The sequence below is a fragment of the Centruroides vittatus genome, unplaced genomic scaffold (genome assembly GCF_030686945.1).
Source record: "Centruroides vittatus isolate TY-2023 unplaced genomic scaffold, ASM3068694v2 contig_474, whole genome shotgun sequence".
Taxonomy (NCBI): Eukaryota; Metazoa; Arthropoda; class Arachnida; order Scorpiones; family Buthidae; genus Centruroides; species Centruroides vittatus.
In genome coordinates, this window is record NW_027122266.1 from 474,099 (window position 1) to 498,175 (window position 24,077).

Genomic DNA, 24,077 nt, shown 5'->3' on the forward strand with positions numbered 1-24,077 from the left:
GGGACCAGTGTCAGGCTTTTTATCAAAGCTAAAAACTCTTTGATAAAAAGCCTGACACTGGTCCCTGAAAAAGGCCAAAAACATTTTCTTCTCGTTTATATCTGAAGTGCTAAAAACATGTAAGAAGATCAGTTTAATATCAGTTTTTTGGAAAAAGTTCCAGCTTTAAAGAATAAGTTTTTAGGTCTTCATCAGTTGGAACAATATAAAATTTAAATTAAAAAGAACACAAAGCATCCTAAAAAAAATAGAACATACATAAAATTTAAACTCAACAGAAATAAAAATATAAATAACTAGTGATGGGACAATTAATCAAATTGAAAAAATGAGCAAATTTGTCACAATTTCTGATTCCTAAAATGATTCTTCCATATTTAATAATAAAATTAATCATTTGTTTTGGTTGAAGATTAAATTTTTTTTAAATTACGATATTAACAATTAAGTATTAGTTTATTGGAAACTTTTGTGTTGACAAAGCAGAGAGTATGTGAAACCCTCCATACATGAGGTGATGTTTGTCATGGAGGAATTTTCTTTCGTGAAGTTGGTGTAAGGAGAAGTTGCATTTCGTCAATACTAACAGTTCTCATTTTAGGGGCGATAGAGTGACATTGAGTCAACTTGACCGGTAATTTTAAATCAAAGCTGGTGGTTGACAAAAATATTTAAGTGTCAGTGAAATGGTTTAAAATATAACCAAAATTATATTTTAATCAAAAAAATATTATATAAAATTATTTTTAATATTCAGTAAATTTACCTATAATGATAAGATGACTTTCTCATTACAATTATGAAGGTTGTTATGATTCACAGATGATGCTGTACTACATTAAATTTTCAAACACGATTCACTTGATTTTAAGTAAAAATACTTGTTTGTGCTAAGTTTACTGTCATTTTGAGTTTTAGAAATTGATTTTTTAAGATGAGTAAGTCTAAATATTCATCTAAAAGGGAATTAGTTAATTCCCTTTTATTCAAAGAACTATTCCACGAACTACTAAGAACTATCCCATCATCTGCACTGTACAAGAATATTATGCTTAGCTTCCATTTATATGTGGATATGTATACTTTTTTGTTGTGTAGTACACAACAAAAGCATGCATATCCACATAGAAATGGAAAATTTTTGGGTTTCTTTCGAAATATTGGTTCTGGTTTTTCCAATCATTTTTCATTATTAAGCTTGTTGTTTATTAATTAATGAATGGACCATGCTCATGACATAAATCATTAATTTTTCTAAAGTTTAGTTTAGAACTAAACTAAACTTTAGAAAGCATTCAAAGGAATTGGAATCAGGAGTTTTCAGCAGAATTGGAATCAAGAGAAATTTTGATACCATCCCATCACTATAAATAACTTAATGATAAACATGAATAAAATACATATAATTCATAAAGAAAATAAATGGCTCTGTACATGGCAATAGAGACAGTGTCCATAGTGCTGTCAATAGAGGCAGTGTCCACAAGGACACTGCCTCTATTGACAGCATGAAAATCATTGTAAAAACTCTTAACTTTTGCTTAGTCCTACAATGTTATAAGTACTTATACTTTATATTTATGTTACGTTATTTTATTATTTCCTTTGAGTTTAAATTTTTATTTTGATCCATTAAAATTTATTGCTGAAGTTAAGTTATTTAAGGTGTGCTTATTTTGTACAATTAATAAGAGCCACCACACATGAAATACAGACTGAAATTTGGACCTTGTTTTATACATTAGTATATATGGTACTTAGACTCACAAATTTTAAGACGAAGATTTTGTAGATAAGTACAAACTCTGAACATTAAACTAGAAATTATTACTGAGGTTTTTTTACTTCTGTAGAAATAGATAAATAAAAAACTCGCATCAAAGTTATATAGTCTCTTTATAATTAGTACTGAGTTCGGCATTAATACAGCTTTTCTTGTCTCGCAAGCACTTTCAACGATTATAAGTTTGTCATCTTCAGGTGAAAAAGAATGAATTTGAAAAAATAGAGCATGCAGAGTGTTCCAAGTAGAAAACGGAAAATTTTCTTGGCAATTTTTAAATTTTAATGTTCAGTAATTCCGTTGTTAATGTGCAACAAGCTTTTTCGGGCATTCGAAAAATCTTCAGATTCATTCTTTTTTGCCTGAAGATGAAGAACTTATAATCGTCGAAAGTGCTTGCGAGACAAGAAAAGCTGTATTAACACCGAACTCAGTGCTAATTATCAAGAGACTTTACTTCTGTTTATATCAAGTATAAATAGTGTATTTGTTCTAATTAGTATTGTCCAAAAAATACTAGAAGTATTTTCACTTAAACACACAAATTAAGCCTCTTTAATTGAATCTAAATTGAAAAAAAAAATTGAATGTGCACATTTGAAAGTTTTAAGTATCATAATTTACTGTTTTTTTAATAGCTTTCTTATCTTTTCCTGTGGAAAAATCACTTTAACTCAATGTATTGTTCCTGAAACAAAAAAAATAATTGAATTTACATATTTGATTTATTTATTCAAATGAAAGTGCTTTTATTAATTTTTAAAAATGTTTAGTATCATATTGTGAATTATATGAATTATTTACTCATATATTGTGTTGAACTGATTCTTCATAAGTAAGAAAAGAAAAATAGTTTTCTCTAGTATAAAAAAAAAAGATTCAAATATGATATTTTTTATATAATTTCACATCTATTGGGTTGTTCAGAAAGTAATTTCGTTTTTTCCATAGAAAAATAAATGCAATATTCTTATAATAAATAAATATTTTATTGATTTATATATTGACCATTTTGGTCAAATACCTGTTGTCATTGTTTCTAGTAGTAGCGTGATTTCACATTCATAAAAATTTTGATTATTGTTTACAAAAAACTGATCCAAGTGATTTTTGACATTGTCATTTCAAGTAAATGTCTTACAGTTAAAAAAAATTTGTATAGACCGGAACAAGTAATAATCTGAGTGTGCTCGATCTGACGAATATGCTTGGTGTGATAACACATCCCATCTAAGCTATAACAGTTTCTGACGAGTTACCAAACTTGTGTGAAATTTGGCATTATCATGGTAAAACACTACACTTTGTTTGTTGATCAATTCTGGCCTTTTCTGTATGATGATATTACTCAGTTTGTTTACTCGATAGCAGTACACTTTCGAATCAATTGTTAAATTGTCTGGTAAAAGCTCAAAAAAAAAATTTCTTTAAAATCCTATCATAGAGAGCGTCTTTTGTTAATTACTTGTGGAACCCATATATCGAGCTTCGAAATGAAACCAATTTGTTTTAAGTAATAATAAACTCGTTCAATTTAACAGATTTAATCTCTTAGTGATTTCACGTGTTGTTATGCGGCAGATTGCTTCAATCAGTACCTTTATTTTGTTTTCCTTGGTTTCAAATGGACGTCCAGAATGTGGTGTATCTTCGATATTAAAATTGCTAGAATGCAATTTTGTAAACCAGTTTTGGCACTGTCTTTCTCTCAACACATCTTCTCCAAACATGTACTACAATTTTTTTTCTTGTTTGAACAGCATTTTGATTTTTTAGTTATAAAAAAGCAAAATATGTCAAAAATGATGCTTTCGATTTTCCATATTTGATGGGTCACCGAAAAAAAACAATTGTACTGAATCAAACAAAATTTTTTACAAATAAGCCTTAAAATGTCAGCTGTCGAAGTATATAATGAAAATGTGGTTTAAAATAAAATTGGCTGGTAAAAATACATCTAATTCCTCTAGTAATAAAAAAATGAAATTACTTTCCAAACAACCCAATATATGATCATGATCAAAATTTATATCTGTACTCTATTTTCTGAAATTTTTATCATTTACTGTAGATTGTACATTATCTAAATTTTCATATAATAATTAGTTTTTCTAAAATAATTTTTTCATTTATTAAATTTTAATGACATTTTTAACATTTTAGACGACAGAAACGAGAAGAAACTAGATATGACCTTGCAAAGCTAAAAGGTCAAAGTCTTCTGTCAGAAGGCATTGAAGATATGGTAGGAATTTTATATCGTCCAAAAACTACAGAAACCAGACAAACATATGAAATATTATTGAGTTTTATTCAAGAGGCATTAGGCGATCAGGTTTGTAAATTGAATTTATTATAGTACATTATTCAATCTGTATATGAAAATTTTATTAATAATATACTTGGGATAATAATAATCTTAAATAAAAATTTTTATTCTTATTTGTAATATTTTGAAATAAGTGAATTTATGTAAAATTTGGATTTTGTTGTTGTTGAATTTTTATTTAATCAGTTAAAATTAATCTTTTAGATTGTTTTTATTTTAATTAGATCCCAAAGTAATCACAGTAAAACAGAATCTATTATATATAAAATTTGTAAAACTAGAAATTAAAGTCTGTGATTACCATTGCAACCAAATTTGTCAAAGTAAACCAAAATAAATGAATGTTTTAAACAAGTATTTTTTTCAATAAGTAATAAGATCTTAATAAACTTTACATAAATATCTAAATCAAGTGGATACAGAAATTGTGACACTCTTATGGGATCCAATCATACAAGGAGTCACAAATTTACTGTTTAAGAGGTTTCTTTATCGTTCATTGGTGTTGTCAAATATGCATTTCAGACTCAAGTCCCTCATCAGTTTGACAGAAAGTAAAGACAAATAGAGCATTTAACTGGTAGTAAAAACATTAAAACAAATTACTTTTTACTATTCATTCATTCATCATCCAATCTCACTTCATCATTGCCGGTTAATTGCTCTATTCGTCTTTACTCTCTGTCAAACTGGCTAAATAATTCAGTCTGCATACCAAATACAAAATAATTCCAAACATTCAGTTCAACACTAATATTTTTCATACATTTTGACTAGCTAAATCCAGATTTATAAGTTGACCTTGCATAAATACTATTCTGATTCTTGATTTTGATTTTGAATGACTGTCCCTTATACAAACACTTTTAAAATGTTTGTATAAGGAACAGTCATTCAAAAACTGAACACATGGTAGAAAACTTCTGAGCTGAGTCAGCTATATGTAGTTGCTGCATCTGTTGAGACACTTATCTCACTGTGAAACTAGACAAAAAGCTCCTGTGGAAGAATTCTCTGTGTTGCTGCTGGAACTATTGTTGAATGGCAGTCTTCATGTCATTGTCTGATTTAAATTGTCAGATTTTGTGGACACATTTTAACTCTCCAAATATGTGAAAATCATACAGAAACATGTTCAGGCCTCTACAAAGATTGCATTAGCACTCCCCATCTATATTTCTGCAATGTGGCACAGACAATATTGGCAGTGTGCAGTTGGGCATTGTAATGGACAAGGATATCATTCTTATCCTTGAGATCAGTCCAGGGCATTTTGACTTTATTGCCTGCTGCAACTTCATGACTGTCTTGACATCGCAGTAGCATTTACAGTTTCTAAAAACAATGTCATCATTATCTTACGCATGTTGTTCTGTATGGCTTCGGACTTCTTTGGTAGTGGGAAGTTGGCATGTTTCCAATGATGCAATAATCACAATGCTTTGCTTCCATTTGTTTATTCATCTACCTGCTTCTAATACATGCTGTTAAAAAATGCAGAATATCATGATGCTCGTCTTTACTGGCTTTCATTTTGATGATTGGACAGTGAGTACACTGCCACCAGTGGTGTTTGCATGTACTATGCATCATGGGATACATTATGTTTTATTACGGGATGTTTATGATGTGATGGTCAGGTACTAACTTTCTTTCCATTAGACAAATCTCTTTGGGAACACTGTTACATTTCTGCAATCATGTATGTTCAATTTTTAAATGACTGTATCTTATATTTTAATACAGTAATGATATAACAAGTTTTTTATGGAAAAATAATGATGATATATAAAAGAAAGCAGATTTGAAATTCTTAATTCTGTATTTTTGAGTAATGTTAAATTGTATAACACTACTCAACATTAGTATAACCCACAAATAAAATTTGCTTCGGTATTCTGTTTTTAATAGAAAATGGCATTTTTTTCTTTTTAAGAAATATATTTTACTTTTATATTTAGTACAATTCTAGTATAAAGTAAACTTATACTAAAATGAAAATAAATTATGCTATAAAAAATGTCAGTGAAACATAAGACAGTTTTGATGATAATATAACTTACAATGACTGATAATGAGTACTGTTCTGAAATTATAATTGAATTTCTAAAAATTCTAATTTTTATCAAACCCAGAAAAAATGTTATATAAATCAATGTGCATATTCAATATTTAATTCCATAAACATTCATATTAAATAAAATTCATACCTTTGTTTTGTAATATTTAAGTAAGTTTTAAAACCAAAATTTATTTTTCTGTGATACTATTTTAATACCATCAAAAGGATACAGCATGGAAAAACACATTTATTTTTGTTGAAACAATTAAAGGATTAATAATGTTATAAATACTACAAAGGTAATCAAAATCTTAACTAAGTTAAATTATTTTTTACAGCCAAGAGATGTCTTATGTGGTGCAGCAGATGAAGTATTAGCTGTACTAAAGAATGACAAGATCAAGGATAAAGAACGCCGAAAAGAAACTGAAGCTTTGCTTGGTGGTTTAGCTGAAGAAAGATATGCTGTTCTAGTTAACTTGTGCAAAAAGATAACTGATTATGGTGTTGATGAAAAAGCACAGACAACAGGTAGGAAATAAATTTATTATTGTATTACTACATGGTATATATAGTAATACAATGATTATTGTTTCTCAAATAGTCTTTGTATTTAGAAATTTTTCCATATCAAAATATGTCCAAAAATTCAACTTTTACATTATGTTGCACATATTCGATGTATTCCAAACTGTGATCAGAGCTTCAAGAATGTTCATTTATAGACATTTATGGAGTTCAATATAAATCATCAATATAATCAGACTCATATCAATATAAATTAAAAATACACATTAATAATTTTTAGTCTTGGAATAATAAGCTATGTAAGGATGGCCATTTACTGTCTCTTTTAATTTTGTTATTTGTTATCCTATACTTAAGACATCAAGAGAAGGCAGAGAAGGAAATGCAACTGGGTGCCTGCTCAGTCCCCTCTGATATAGGATACCAAAGCATAGGAAGAATGTGATTTGGAGGTGTAAATTTAATGTACAAATTCAGAACTAAAGTACTGTACAGTGGGTGATCAGTTAACAAACATAATCCGTTCCAAGACTTTGGCTGCTTTCTGAATTGTTTGTTAACCAATTATCATAGATTTTTATGGGATTTGATTAATTCATTCTGAAAACCCCAAAAAATAAAAAATAAAAAATAAATTATATACTTTCTTACTATGTTTATTTACATGTAATAAGAAACTAAAAGCAGTCTCTTCATTTTTTTATCTTTGTTTCTCAGATGTGATTTTTGTTACTCCTTTAGCTGCTCAAGTTGTCTTGATTATATCTTTCTTAGCTAAGATTGTGCCTACTGTAGACCTGTTCAAGCCATACTGCCTAGCACTATCAAACATCTGCCCACTCTCTACCTTAGTTATTATCTCTTGCTTGGTTTTTAAGGTGAGCGTGGTCCTTGACACTTCACTCTTTTCAGGCTTCATAATATTATCAATGTCTTTTTGAAATAAAAAGTTGAGAAAAGTACTCACAAAAATTCGGTGAACAGAAATCTACTAGCATATGAAAGAATTATATAAATGTGAGGCCTGAGTGAAATTTGAAATTTTGGTGTTAAACTATTAACAAATATCCAATAGGACAGTTAAACTCTCACCTTTAGAAAATAAAAACCAGTGCAAACTTAACAAATGCCCAACAGTCTCACAAAAAGTATAAAAAATTATTTGTCAGAAAGGTAAACAAAAGGCTGAAATTACAATGGAGAGTCTCAAAGTTTGGAGGAATAATATCTGATTGATATCGGGTTGAGCGTCTCCTGTGCTCTGAAAGGTTTTGAATTGTTACCTGTTGACAAGGGAAAACCAATCAGTATTCATTATTTTACGTTGCTTCTTGTTGTGTTTGTTTTGTGAAGTGTTTGTTGTCTGAACATAAAAATCTTTCGTGAAAGTGTTTGTTATCCGATTTGTTTGCTGTCCGAACTGTTCATTAACCAATCACCCACTGTATTTTATAAAATAAGCAGAGAAAAATAATAGTTAACATGTAAAAATATAAAAATTGTAAATAAGGTTCTATGCCTAAAAGTAAATTTGTAATTCATAATAATTACAAAAGAACAACTATGATATTACATTAGTAACTGAAGCTAAAGAATCATGATTAGACAAAATATCTTTGAGTTTCTGGAGAGAGAGAGATCTTGATCTTTAGTCATAGCGCTAAGATTGCTGAAGCTTTTCCTAAGATCAGATTTTCAGTGTTGATATTTCAAAAGTTTTCACAATGTAGTTTCTAGCCATGTAGCCCATAGATTGAGAACCAGTTCCAATGGTAAAAGCAGTTTCATCTATGAATGATTCCTGTCTAATTAGAGCTTTAATAAATATTGTTTTCTGTTTTGGATATTAGGGCATCTATATCAAACTAACTTGGCAATTCTTTGGATGACACATACTGCATGTCACATGCAATAAATTAGGAAATATTCCCTTTAAACCATTAATAGTTTTTACCAGGTAAGAGAGAGTACCAGCTGAAAAAACAGGAAGAAAACTTTCATGCAAGAAATTTATTTTATCTTTCTACAGCAGCTGCAATGCATTGTTAATCACTTAGGATACAGTCATATGATTGCAACTTGTGATCTGTACAACATCCAATAGTGAAGGAGTGCCAATTGCTTTACTCATTAAGCCAATCAAACTGCCACAGATCATCTGTCCTCATGTACATGTCTCCTAGGGATTCATCAACAATTATAATATATAGAACTAGAAATTTCCCTGCCAAGCATGACTGTCTACTTTCTATGAGAAAGTAGAGATTGAAGAATTGAGAAGAATACAGATTTCAAGAAATTCAAGAAGAGTAGCTAACATTTCTACAAATTAAGTAATCTATACTGCTCATCAAAGCATAGTTAACATGCAATAATACATTTGAAATAACAAGCTTATTAGGTTTATACTTCTGATTAGATAATAGAATGCCACATGGTCACTATAAATTTTTTTTTTAATTGTTGTAGAAGCAACATGATGAGGTTATCTTTTTTAAAAATTTAAATTTAAAATTTAATGAAGTAAGTTTAAAATACACTGTTTGCCAAAATATTTTAAAATGCAACTTAAAGGACATTTTGTCATCAAGCATGAACTAAATGAGGTCACTGATGTCACTGCAATGTAAGTACTATCACCAATCCGAAATTGATAAAATGTTTATTCTGTAGATAATATTTCCACAAAATAAGTAGCCTATACTTTCCTTCAGAACATGAAACAAATATAATCAAAATTTCATCTGGATTGGACAAAAATTGCTGGAGTTATAAAGAATTCGTGTAGATAGAGATGGTGGCTTTTATATTATTAATGATTTTTATTATGTTGGTCTCACAATTTTTTCATGTATTTCCTGTATGCCTCATTCAAATACAGCTTTCATAATGTTAACCCTGAAGATACACTTTTTGCTGTATATTTTTCTAGTAATTGTTTGAACTCCTTAATTTCCAGTTTGTAAAATGGAATGTCCACAGTCTTCAATGCATTGATCATTTCTTCTTGAAAACATTCTTGGTGGTATACTAGAGCTTAGGAATTCTTTTAATGCAATGGTAATCATTTGCTGCTGCTTTATAGTTAAACTGAATTGTTGTCAGTGCTTTCTTGTTCAATTGTCCTATTGAATGTCACATTTTTGCAATACGCATAAAGAGAATTCTCATAAGAAGTTGTATAAGTTTGTTTTCCTGTGATCACAAACCTTAAATACTGCTGTTATCAATAAAGAAGAAAAAAGTGATATGATTTATAAAGAACAAAAAGCAAAAGAATGGACTATAAAAAATAATAATTTAAATAATAAGTATTTTAATAAAGGTCAAGCTCTCAAATTTCAATGATATTCATATTTAAAAAATACCTTTAGGTGATGCTATTCAAAAATTCATTAAAAATACACCACCTAATATAAAAATTTAGAAAAACAGTTGAATGAAATCTAATAATTAAAACAATTTGCATTCACCTAAAACAAGTTTGCAGGATAAAAATAATTTTTTAAGTGTTATAAATTGACTAATTATTGCTCTGCATATTATGTTTAATGTTATTACACCATTTTCTGGTGTTTTAGTAGCAGTAGAAACAATAAATGAAAACTTTAAAATCTTAACTTTAATAATAATCAAGAAAATTCGACAAAAGTACTTAGTTGAATAATCAACCTTTATTTTATTTTGTGTAATCAGCCCTTAAAGATGATTCTGTTTATAACTATCATCAAGTACAGTACATATACAGATAAAATTAAAAATATACGATCCAAAATCAATTTTTGTAAAATATAACAGCAATAAAATTAATTAGAAATTGATGCTAAAAAGACATAGTTTTGTGCTTGAAGTAGAACATCATACTTCTGAGTCTGTCAATCAATTATAGAACACTGTTGTCTATTTATAGAAGAAAAAGTTATATAGTTTTTAACTTAAAAATCTTTATAAAATAGTAGTAAAAAGAAATTCATCAAATTATTATTAATTTATTTATTTTTAAAAATAATTTTGATAATTTCTGAAAAATAAATGTAGTAAAATTAATAAATAATTCTAACTTGATTTATAAATAAAAACTTTATTATTTTTAAATACAAAGCTGTTTTTCAATTCTGAAACATTAACTATGTTGAATGATATTCATGTGGTTAATATAAAATCTTTGTTAAAAGTTAAGATACATTTACAGATTACATTTAATAGTTCTTTTAAGTTTTAACTGTATAATTGTAATTTCAAATTTCAGATGAAAATATTGATGAAACTTATGGAGTTAATGTTCAGTTTGAAGAATCTGATGAAGAGGTATGATTTTTTTTTATCTAAAAAATTTTATTTTATATATATCCTATATAATAATAAATCTGCATAATGTGATTTTTATCATTTAAAATTTGTAAAAGTTTTAATATAGTAATGTCACACAATATTATTTAACTTATATTGTATTTATTTTTTTTTTTTAAATGAATACAAGTGTTGTTTTAATTATATTACAATTGTTTTTGAAATTATAGTTTCTTTTTAAATTTTAAAACTGTAACTTAGATTTAGGTTTAAAATATGTAGGCATTTTAATCAGGTTAACTGTAAAGCAGCTAAACAAAACAAATTATGTTAGAAATAAAATTTTAAGATTACTGTGAATATTTTTTTTTTTAATTTTTACCCTGTAAGATGGCTTTTTTGATACCAAACATGATTTTTGTCTGGGTTCTAACCTAGCTAGAACAGACCTCTCCCCAAAAATTCTTGGGTTTGTCTCATTCAGATTTGATTCCAAGTCCCTCTGGATGGGGACTGATGGTCAAATGGTTGAAGCATCTGATCATCATGAGATGATAATTAAAACAATAAATAAATGTATGAAGATAAAGTACAAAATGGCACATTTTTTTATTTTTTTACATTTATTTGTAAACCAATGATAGTATTGTTTTTAATCAGAGATTATTTACTGTTTCTAAGAATTAAAAAGCTATAAAAAATTTATTTGTGACTTAAGTTTTAAAAATATTTTTCTATCGTCAAATATTATACACATTTTAACATTTCTCATTTATTTGATGATAAAATAGCTTCTGATAAAAAATTCATGTTAACTTTCTTTCAAAATGAATTCTTGGGTTGATACATGTAAATGGATCAACCCAAGATTCATGCATAAAAGTTTTTTTTTTTTTTTTTGTAAACTTTTAAAAAATTTGAAGAAAACCAGTAGTAAAATAATTTTTTTTTTTTTGTTTTGTGCTCTTTACACACACACCAATCAAAGTATATAGTAGTTGAAAAATATGAACTAATTTTTTTATTTTTAAAAATTTCAAATAGTCAAACAAATTATTTTAAACATAGCATTTAATTAATAGAAATTCATACTAATTTGCATGTTGTTTAAAAAGATTGTATATTTTCTATTCACATATTTTTGTGATAAGTAATTTTTATGAATATTATTGTTAAATAATAAAACTTAAAAATAAATAAATCATTATTGTAAAAATAAAATTTGTGACTTGAAAAAAAGTGATAGGTAGTCTGAAGGCATCATTCAGAATGCTTAAGAGATAGTAATACTGTACTAATTAAAATGTGATTTTGGATGTCTAGTAAGTCAAATACAAATATAGAATACAATATATACAATCTAGAAATACAAATTGCATTTATGATAGCTGAAATAATTTACTTTTTTAATTATTCCTTCTTAAATTATCTTCTGTCTTAGAAATTCCCAAAACAAAAAAAGAAAAAAAAAGTAATAAATATAGAATTTAATTTATATAGTCTCACACAATTTTTAAATCAAAATACAAAGAAAATGTTGAAGAAAGAATTAAATGAAAGTCATCTGACTAACTTATTGTCTGAAATTCTAATTAAATATTTCATTATTACTGTATTTATTTAAAACTTTTTAACAACAATAGGAAGATGATATTTGTGGAGAAGTGAAAGAAGAAGATTCCAATGATGAAACAGAAGGAGAAGAAGCAGTTGTGGATAGTACTTTACATGCCACAAATGTTAGTATTATTTTTATATTTAAAATTATATTTAATTATAATATATAGTTTTATATTATTATTTTATTAACATCATTTTTATAAATTGATTATTAACTATAAATATTAATTTTTTAATTTTCTGAAGTCCTTAAATAAACTTTTAAAAAATTTTGCTTATAAAAAATTCTCTGGAATCTTTGAAAATTGTTTGCATAAATTTGTTGTTAAAGAATATAAAGTAGGCCACTTGGCCAACTTAGCCAAGACCAATTGACACAGGTAGGCATATGCAAACTAGGCCAGTCTATTTTTAAAATATGGATGGTACTGTACTTTTCCAGATATGAAAGGGAATATTTACATGCAGAAGGACTGTTTTCAGAAGAAAATACTACTTCGTGTAGCACATCTTTTTCTTCCAAGGAAAAGTAGTCTCTTAAGACAGGAAATAATTTCGGAATTGGTGGAATTTTTTTCTCTTCAATGTTCTTCTAATTGCAACACAATCAAATCCAATTCTGTTGATTCCAGCACGTCCTTTGAATGCTTTATTGATGATGTAAAATTTTGCTCATCTTCACTGCCTGCTCTAGAGTGAATCTTTTGTTGACAATGATACTCCAGCAATCTGATTTGCATGCTTTGTGGAATGAACAAGAAGACTGATAAAATTGCTATTTTTAGTTTTCTATAGAAAGCCCTTCTGAATCACTTTCCTTGACAGATTGCTGTTGTGTTACATTACCTTATCAAACAAATCAATTGCAGAATTACAGTGTTTACAGAACAAGTAAACACAGGTTGCAATTTGTCTAACTGAACTTGTTATTGTAACTACTATTCAAAACTTTGGAGGATTATTGTATAACTCTATTTAAAATTATTTACTAGAGTGGACTTGTCTAAAGTGACAACATATTCTGATTTCTGACCTGCTAAGTGATTCTCATAAAGCTGATGCAATTGGTCATCCAATTTACCTTATGGGACTTGTTAAGCTCACGAAGTTTGGTTTTTCATCTTGTTACCCAGTCCTATGCATTGTGAATAAGGTAGTTAACTGTAGAAATACTCAAATTTAACTGCTTGGCCATTTTTCTGTGACTAGGAGGGATTTGCTTAGAGACCATTTTTTTCAAGTAATGATTTTATTACTAATTGCACTTTACACTGATGTGTTCACTATCATGTATTCCAATGATTAAGAGAAAAGTTTTGTGTACCATGATTTGGCATCTTCCTATATGGTCAAGTTCACAACTGAATACACAGAAAAACCAAAAGATATACCCAAATCATTAAAACAACCTCATTCTAATTAAATCATTTGATGGAAGTCCAATGAATTTCCTGAATCAGATATCTTAAGCAGAAATTGTTTAAATGCAAGGTCAAATTGCTGATCAGACTTTAGAAAGCACTTGAGGAAGAAACCACAATCCCTCCTGAAATATTCACTAAAGTGTTTCATCATGGAAATGGAACCTACACGCTATTTCTAAACTAAACATGTAAAACAAATGAAGACTATTCACTATTGTCAATTGAAATTTTATGTAAATAAATTGTGTGTTCTAAAAGCATCCTCTGTGTGATAAGTTTCAAAGTGAAACTTAACATTGCATATGTTTCAGATCTAAACAACAACTTGACACTTAAATGCAAATTCCAGCATGAAATGAACAAATAAACTTTAATGTTCAAATGTTTTCAGCCATCTTTCAGAGGCCCTCATCAGTTCTAGTTTGTGTGCCAGTTTTTTATGTATGTTTCAGATCAATATTGGCATTTAATTTCTGATTTTATATTTTAAATTTTTATTAATTTTTAGCATATATAACTGTAATGTTAACATATTACAATCTCTTAAATTAATTTATTAATAAATTTTCTTAGACTTGTAGGAATCAAATTTTAAGCTTTTTTTTTTTTTTTTTTTTTGAGAAGTATTTCTTCTTATCTTCAGATTGAATTGATTTTCAGAATCAAGTGATTCTGTAGAAGGAAACTTGTGTGAATTTATTGATAAAAATGTAGCTTTATTGAAAGATCTTTTTATTCTCATTAATGTTTAAATGGGGTTCATGTTTGTGGACAACAAAATTTATTCATGATTTTACAACTACAATTTTGAACATTACTAATTTATTATTTTATACATTAGTTTCCTACATTATTATATAATAATGCAATGATTATTTATCCCAATATTTTGCACATAAATAATAATTATTTGAACATTAATTTATTTAAATATATAACGAGAAACAGTTTGTTTTTGAGAAAATAAAGCAATAATAAGGAATTCTTTAGTTGTAGTAAATCAATTTGATATATGTTTGTAATATATATGTGTTTGTCTTGTAAGATTTAAAATTAAAAAGTTTTTCTTAAATTTAATTATTACACCATTGTTACAGTTGGGAATGAATCAAGAATCTGGAGGAAAGGGTAATAAACCACTTCATCCAAGAGAAATTGATGCATATTGGTTACAAAGAAAACTTCGAAAGTTTTATGATGATCCTGTAGTTGCCCAAACGAAAGCTGGAGAAGTGTTAGAAATATTAAATGTTAGTTTATTTGATTTAGTCTTTAGTTTTAATATTAAATTGGAGAAAGTTTCTTATATGTGAAATATATTAAATGTATTGTAATATATTTTAAGACTGCAACTGATGATCGAGATGCTGAAAATCAACTTGTTCTCTTATTGGGATTTAACCAGTTTGAATTTATTAAAGTTTTACGACAACATCGACAAATGAGTAAGTTTTATTCATTTTATTTACCATTTCAGTATATTAGCATAAATAAAAAAGTTAAAAATATTGATTTTATTTAAATATAAATGAGAAGAAGAAAATTTTAATGGAAAAAATTAAATACATATGTAAAATGTAGGCATAATTTATGATTTTATATTGCTTTTCCAAAAAAAAAAAAAATGTCAATTTTATTATAGTAGATAATTAAATATAGATTTTAAATTTATATTTATCAATTGAAATTTTATGTAATGTGTTTTTTTGTGCACCTTTCATCTGTTGAGAGGAGTTGCTGGAATTAATCCAAATAATTATTATAAGTTGTTTAAATGTAGGTAAAGATTGAGTTTAGGTTAGTTTCCATTCATTTAAATAATATAATAATAATCTATTAATTATACTTGGCTTCATTACTTAAGATCTATCTGAATATAATTAAATTCAGAAAATGAACTATTAAGTCTTTATCAAAATTGCAGGGTGCACTTCCGAATAAATGACAAAAGTTATGTTTAATATGACCTAAAATTGCACAGTTAATTATTATTATATTTTTTTAATAAAAAATTATTTAAAAGCATTAAAATTATTTAATTAGCTTTTAAAATTTTCATTACTTTAAAAATGCACACATTTATTCTTCCCTAGGAATAATTTGTTCTTTCATCATTTATCAACCAACTTCTTTTTTTAAAAAAGTTGCTTAATGAATGATTTTATAAATAAAAATTCAGAAACTTTTGTAAAATATATTTTTTCAATAAATTAATTTAAAATAAATTTTTACACAATAATGTAAATTAATTGTATTAATTATTATTGAATTGATAGGAAAAAATGTTCATATAAAATAATTTACAATATAACTCAAAGCTTCCATAAATTTGATTTACAAGTCTCTTTTAAGTAAAAAAATAAAAGGAACCTGGCCAGCATCATTTACATTTAATAAATAAAAATATAAATACGACTTTTTTTCACACAGGTAAACACTTGGTTTAGTCCTTCTTTTTCGCCATTACACAATCAGCAATCCTTAAAAATTCACAAAGTGTGAAAAAGGAGGACTAAAGCAAGCGTTTACCTGTGTGAAAAAGTCGTATTTATATTTTTATTTATTAAAATATCTTTTAATATTTAATATGACTTCAGTAAAATGTATACAATAATAAAATGTCCAACTTTATATTATTTTGTACTTCATTGAAAAATTAGAAAAGGTTTATCATCCCACTGGCTTACTTTATAATACTAAAATTCCATAAATTATCAGTTTCTATTGTTGAAACCATTGATGGCATAGAAATCAAAAGGGAGAAAATCATCATTAAAATGAAAGTGATATTTTTAACTGATAGAAATGCAAAAGTTAAAAATAAATAAATAAATATAGTATATAAGTTCAATATCCAGTAGAAATATTTACATATTATCATCCAAAATTTCATTTATGGTTGAAATTTATAACTTTCTTGTTGATTTAGTATTCTATTTTTTTTATTATTGTAACACTGTGCCTGACATTTTCACATCTCACTTGCTTATTTGCTACTGGAAATCTGGCAACAAAGTTATAATGATATCAGTATAAATATCACTACTGCTACAAGATCTAAGGCTGTGTGGGTACCGAGGAGGGACGACAAGGTCAGACCTCTGTCTAATTTCGGCTAACAAGTCGGAGGGACTTGCCCACGAGTCAGAGATGGCTTATTTGTCGGTAGGGATCCCGTAGGGTTGGGACTACTTTTCATCCGGTCAAGTGTAGGAGGGAAGGTGGAGTCGTGGTAAGGCGATAAGCGGATATTCGAGCAAACAAGACACCATATAACAGGATAACAACGATTTAATGGAAAACAAAATATACGTTACAAAAATCTGACATAAAAGGGGTGACATATAAAAAGCTATATATCCCTACCACGCGAAGAGAGAGAGAGAGAGCTCACATAAATGGGTTCCATACCTCTTGGACAATCAGTAATTCAAATAGGCTGTTCGTCACGATGATCGAATATTCCTTTTTAGGGAAGGGTCGGTGGCATTTGAGGCACAAAAGTCAAATATATTCCGTAGGCACAAAGGGTAAGATTGCGACTCGATCTAAATCGATGATAGACTCCCCAGAGGGGGGAAGGAAGCATCTTATATAGCTTTTTGCTGGGAAAGTTGGTCACGTGCATGTGCTTAGGCCATAGGTGTTCCCGGGATTGGAAACAATACGGCGATTTCGAGCGCTAACTATAAACTTAAGTTGCAAGATGATCTGTACTCAGCGTAAGAACAATGGATAGTTGACAGTTATACAGCCGGGGACGCATATTTTCTCGTCCAGGACCATTTTTAGGCAGGATGTTTATAATAGGAAAATTTTTGATTCAATATAGGGAACAATTTTATTATAATTTGTATTATATTCGGATTATATCCGGATATAAGAAAGGGGTAATTATTAATTCAGATATAATTTATTAAAACTTTACATTCAAGGGAATTTCCAGATCTCACATTCACTTTACGCTTTCTTTAAAATCATACTTAATTAGTTTGATTTTAAAATTATTTGCTCCGTTGTTGTTCGGAGGGGCAAGAGGTATGGTTACATGAAATTGATGTGGGTTTTTTGTGTTTTTTTTTTTCTATTTCTCTCTCTCTCGATAATAATTAATCCGTAACAGAGTTTACAATGTGCGGCGACTTAGTCGCATTAAACAGAAATTTGATATCAAGTATATACAAATAAATCTCGACGCATGTTAGACGCGTGACAATATTTGTAGCTGGAGGGTAGGAGACGTAAGTCCTGGGTTGCTTGGAAGTGGTCGGTTGGCTGGGTGACGTCATTATTGAGTTCGGGTTGAGAGTGCAGTTCAAAGTTCACAGTGAGATGAGACTGTTCGTCGGAATTTTCTTGTGTGTGAAGAAGCTAGATGGTTGGTCGGTGATCGTTACTATTTTGAATGTACGGATATAAATGGTGTCGGACACTGATAAAGTCGTAGGTAAGTTGGGAAAGTTTTCCTTTGTCGTGCGTCCACATGGATTACTGGCACTTAATTCGGATGTCTGGTCGTAACGGATTTGTGAGTCCGCCTTCTACGGGTTGAGGTGCTGAAATTGGACTGTTCACAGTTTAAAAAAAATAAAGATCAGTGAAAAGGTGCTTGAAGTTATCACGGAGTTCGGTACAGAGGTAGGAAGATTTACAATAATTGTCGATTTACTCTCTCTCTCGATAATCCTTTCTAAGATCAAAGCTAGCTAAACATAAAAATTTCTCAAAGGGGGTAAACTAAACGTTAAAATAATATGGAATATAACCGAAATATATTACCGAAAAAGGGGCGGATGAGGAAGTTGATTTCGGTGTCATTCGTAACAGGTGATCGAGGTCATAGGTGACAGCTGATAACGACCGATCGGCGAGTTTAATATCGGAATTCGCGTTCAATTCTAAGTTAAGGGGAAGACCTACTAGAGGCGGGTGAAATAAAACATGGTATGCGGCTGCTGCGCGTGGGGCGAGGCATTACCCAAGGGAGTTCCGCAACCGGCCCTTGGCTTCGAAGGGCGTACGGTGGAGTAGATTCCGGTCCCTCATCTGATTCCGTCTCGGAAGCTTTGCTTTCCCGTTCATAGCTTGGATTAGGTTGTTCTTCCGGCAATGGAGGGAGTATAGAGGACAAGGTGAAGTCATCTTCAGGAGGGGAATAAACACTCGGTTGTGGCGCGGCCTTTAATGAGTCTTTTCCCTGTGATACGACGGGTTGCTCGTCGATCATGTCAGGGTTATTTCGCTGTTTTCTAGGTTGCTTAACCTTTCTATGGGCTGAAATTTCGTCCAGGACTGTTTTTAGGCAGGATGTTTATAATAGGAAAATTTTTGATTCAATATAGGGAACAATTTTATTATAATTCGTATTATATTCGGATTATATCCGGATATAAGAAAGGGGTAATTATTAATTTGGATATAATTTATTAAAACTTTACGTTTAAGGGGATTTCCAGTTCTCACAGCTGGATGCAGTTCACTCTTCTGTCAGATCACAGGCATAATGAATTTCTGTTGAGAAATCCATTGATTTTGTATTCTCACACCTCTTTGTAAAAATTGGATGACTTTCACTATGTTTCCTTTTTTTTAAAACTGAAAAATTTTCACTGCATCTTTTTAAAAACAGATGATCTAAAGCGGAATCCAGCAACTGTATATTACAGAAAACACAAAAAAAAAATGAAATAATTTTTAAAAAAGAAGTCTAGTAACCTTGCATTACATTATTTGGCATAAAGTAAATTATTAATGTATGTGTAAACAGTAATACAGTAAAGCATTGATTATCCGAATACCGATCAACTGAAACATCGATTAACCAAAAGCGTTCCAGTTGGCAAATTCAAATTTCCGCTAGCGCTGTGGTGTTGCAGCACTCTCCCCCTTCCTGCCAACCTAAACTGTAGGCCTACTTTAATGTACTATATTACATAAGGTATGTATTTGTAATATGTGTGATACAAATTACATACAGTAGTTTTGTGTTTAATATATTTTTTGTAAACGATCAGTTATCTGAACAACCCATTCCTGAATTGTTTCGGATAATTGTTGCTCTACTGTAATTCAAATTTAGGATCTTGAATTTTTTTAACATGTTTATATTTTATTTTTAATAACTTTGTTGAATCAAATGATATATCATACATCTGTTCTGATCTGAATATCTTAACAGAGTTTTGCAACTATAAGTTAAAAGTGACATTTATTTTGAGTTATTTTATCTTAATATTTGTTTAACTTTACAATATTTTGTCAGAGTGATAGTTTATTGCTTACAAAAAATTACTTAAATTAATTTGTTTCAAATCACTATAATTTACATTGAAAATTTTTTAACATATTTTAAGTAATGTCAAACGATTCAATAGAATTAAGGATTGTTATAGTCTAGCAGCAGCCAACATGAATTCTCAGTCATTGCTGAGGATGACAAATCAGCTTGGTGGTTTATAACCTTGTGATTTAATTGACTTAAAATCAGGCAGAGTTTTTGTTTACAAGACAATAAAACAATTAACAACTTATTGACATTAGTAGTAGTTAGTCAATGTGGGCTACACTAACCATCTACCTTGACCTTAAAAATAATACCTTCCTCTGAAATTTCACACAAAGTTGATGTTAATGAGTGTAAGCTGAGATAATTTACAGTGAGTTTCTTAAATTTAATGTGTTTGGTTTTGCATTTTTGGAATTTCACAAGTATTTTACTTTGTCAGAAAGAAGACAAAATGAAGAAATTAAACGTATAATCATTGTTTTTGATGTAATGCTGACAGTTTCATGGTTTTAGAAAAAAAACTCATTCGTTTTTTTAACACACCCTCTAAAGAGGGATGTATAACCTCACTTAAACTGGCATTCCAGTCATTCCGCAAAAATACGTTAGTCAAACTTCAGTTCGTGTATAACTTGGCATAGCATGACACTGGTTTCAAATCCTTGAAGTTGGACATAATTCAACCTTGGAACTACATTTCTAAACCACAATCCTAGTGTATATCAGAAAGATGGAGAATGATTTGATTAAATGAATATTTAAAAGAGAATTTTCTTTTCTGAATAATAAATAGTTAAATGTCTTCAATGTAAAATGATTTGCTTTTAAGTTAAAGTAAAGAAATCAAATTAAAGCAAATAGTTGAGAAAACATTAAATCTTAAGTTGGTCTGATAGTAACAATAAACCTCTTTTTAGTTCTAGGTAATAAAGCAACTATTTTACTCATTTTTTTAAAATGAATTGATATTTAAAAGGTTGATAATTATCAAAATTTGTGGAAAAGTCTTATTGATGACTGAGAATGCCAGAATGTCAAAGCATCAAGCATTGAGTAGTCTATAGCAGGGGTTGCGAAAGTGGTTGATATGACGTTATTGAGAGGTAAATGGAAAAATTGAAACTGGAAATCATAAATATAACTATATAACTATACATATTATTATGTTTTTGAATATTGTTTCAATGAATTTAATAGTACAGTGTTTTGCAGATTTAGAAAATATTAATATCCCAAAATGGATTATTCTGCCATTTTCTGCTCAAATCAAAAATGTCATCAATTTGCAAGATGAACTTATTGAATTATTAGCTGATCTTGATTATTAGCAAAAATGCTTTTTAAAAATTTAAGTTTGAGCAATTTCTGGACAAATATAAATATAACACAAAAATACACAAAACTTTGTAATGTGGTAAATCAGTTTTGCTGGCATTTCCAAATTTGTTTATGATTGAAGCTGGTTTCAGCCATGATAATTCCATCTTAACCAAACAGAGAAATAAGTTGAATGTAGACCTTCCAGTCAATTTAAGACTAAAACTTACAAATTTTGAACCAAATGTTACTAATCTTGCTAAGGATCATCAAGCTTACCCATCTCACTGATTGTCAGTTACAAAAATTATTATTAACATATATACAATAAATGTAAAATTAAAAGAAATGTATTGAAATAGTAAGCCTTTTTTTTTGTTGTTGTTGTTGTTGTTGCTTGTAACACAGACTTTTTGGTGGGGGTCAGTGTGAGGTTTCGAAAAGTTGTAGGGGATTGACAATCAAAAAAATTTGATGGCCCCTGGTCTATAGTTTGACAGCTAGTAACTGTATGAAATGGTAACACAGTAAATTTTACTGCTGCAGTGCCATATTGCCATTAGACCATTAATTTGCCTGTAACTGATGTTAACTTTTATAAATGTAGTGTTTCTAATTGTATATAATGAATAATCATTTTTATTTTGTGACAAATATAAAATTTTTGATACTTTTATTTAAAGTCTAGTGATATTTAATAATTAATATAATCAGTTTTATTTTTTTTCATAATACCACTAGCAAAAATTATGATTACTATAAAATATAATTTTTGTATATCATTTTAGTATTATATTGTACTCTTCTTGCATCTTCACAAAGTGCTGCAGAGAGAATAAAAATTAGAGATAGAATGTTAGCTGATCCAGAACTGGAAAAAATACTTAGACAGTTGGAAAATACTGAAAAAGAAGATATTGTTCAGGTATTGATCCTTATATTCAATATTAACAAAATTTTAATCATTTGTAAAAAAAAATTTAAATAAATTTACTTTTTTTAAATATATATTCTGAAATATACTGTGTATATTTTTCATGGAATATGTTTTCTTTTAAATTAATGTTTATTTTTTCTTTTAGTAATATCTCTATTGTATAAATTGTATGATTACATGATGTTACACATATTGCAGGAAGCAAGAGAAAGAAGAGCTCAAGCACGACAAGCAAGAGTTGATGCTGATCTTGAAGCAATGGATATAGAAGAAGATAATGCTATGCAGGTAACTTGAGTTTTTATTTAAGGCTATTATACTGTATAATCAAACTGATTATGAATTAGTTTCTTATTTGATAATCCTAACTCTAAAATAAAAAAAAAAAAGCATATTTACAAAAATGTAAATATAAGTAAGTTTGAAATATGCTGTAAAAAATTCTAAGAAAATTCCTTAAAAATATATTAATACACAATTTTATCGATATCTGAAATTCCCAAGTCCTAACTGTTAAAAAATTATATTAAAATATTTGTATGGTTTTATGAAAATTCTAAAATTTATAAACTAATCTTTCAAGTCATTTTACTTTTAATCAAAAGTATTTTAAAGATTTATTTATATGTTTTAGAATTATTATTATTATTTGTTTACAAATAAAAAGTGAAATTATTTTGATTTTAATTAGCAAAGACTAGATTAATTGAAAAATTTTATCGTACATGAATTTACGTATTATTTGACTTTGAAATTATTAGTAATGTCAAAATTATCACTGATGATTATAATCTTTTAATCTTGAAAATTATTATTATTATTTTTTTATGTAAATTAGTACTGTAAGAAATAAATTAGCTTTTCTGTTTTTGTACATTAATTTAAAAATGTGTGTTTTCTGATAACAAAACTTAATTTTCATAGTTTAATTAAAACTTTTTTTTAACTTTTATGTGAGTGTTTAAGTTTTGAGTTATATAATATGGAAAATAAGAATAAAGAAATACTTTTGAAATTGTTAAATTTTTCAGATGACACAATGCAAAGCTTTAGATTTGACAGATCTGACATTTAATCAAGGAAGTCATTTTATGGCAAATAAACGATGTCAGTTACCTGATGGTTCATTTAGAAAACAAAGAAGAGGATATGAAGAAATTCACGTTCCTGCTCTAAAACCAAAGCCATTTGAATCAAATGAGGTATAAAAATGATTAATTTTTTAAATGGTACAAAAAAAATTAAATTAAATTAAAAAATTATATTAGTTTGATAATCTTTAAAAAATTTATTTTTTTATAGTCTTTAGTTCCTATTGACCGGTTACCAAAATATGTACAGAAAGTATTTGATGGTTATAAAAGTCTTAATAGAATTCAAAGTAGATTGAGTAAAGCTGCATTAGAAACAGATGAAAATCTTTTACTTTGTGCTCCAACTGTAAGCAAGTTTTTGCTTATTTTTGATTTTTAAGTCTTTTTGATAGTTCAATAATTGCATA

At 28.2% G+C, this 24,077-nt stretch overlaps 1 protein-coding gene across 1 annotated transcript in view; it reads left to right on the plus strand.

The window, feature by feature from the left end:
- The window catches only part of Brr2 (U5 small nuclear ribonucleoprotein l(3)72Ab), a 60,115-nt gene that overhangs the window by 14,855 nt on the left and 21,183 nt on the right, over window positions 1–24,077 (plus strand). The window contains exons 3-12 of the mRNA XM_067273328.1: window positions 3,947–4,118; window positions 6,513–6,705; window positions 10,952–11,010; window positions 12,636–12,731; window positions 15,134–15,286; window positions 15,382–15,481; window positions 22,428–22,564; window positions 22,775–22,864; window positions 23,608–23,778; window positions 23,879–24,016. Coding sequence (XP_067129429.1) covers window positions 3,947–4,118; window positions 6,513–6,705; window positions 10,952–11,010; window positions 12,636–12,731; window positions 15,134–15,286; window positions 15,382–15,481; window positions 22,428–22,564; window positions 22,775–22,864; window positions 23,608–23,778; window positions 23,879–24,016 — 1,309 coding nt within the window. The remainder of the gene's footprint in view (window positions 1–3,946; window positions 4,119–6,512; window positions 6,706–10,951; window positions 11,011–12,635; window positions 12,732–15,133; window positions 15,287–15,381; window positions 15,482–22,427; window positions 22,565–22,774; window positions 22,865–23,607; window positions 23,779–23,878; window positions 24,017–24,077) is intronic.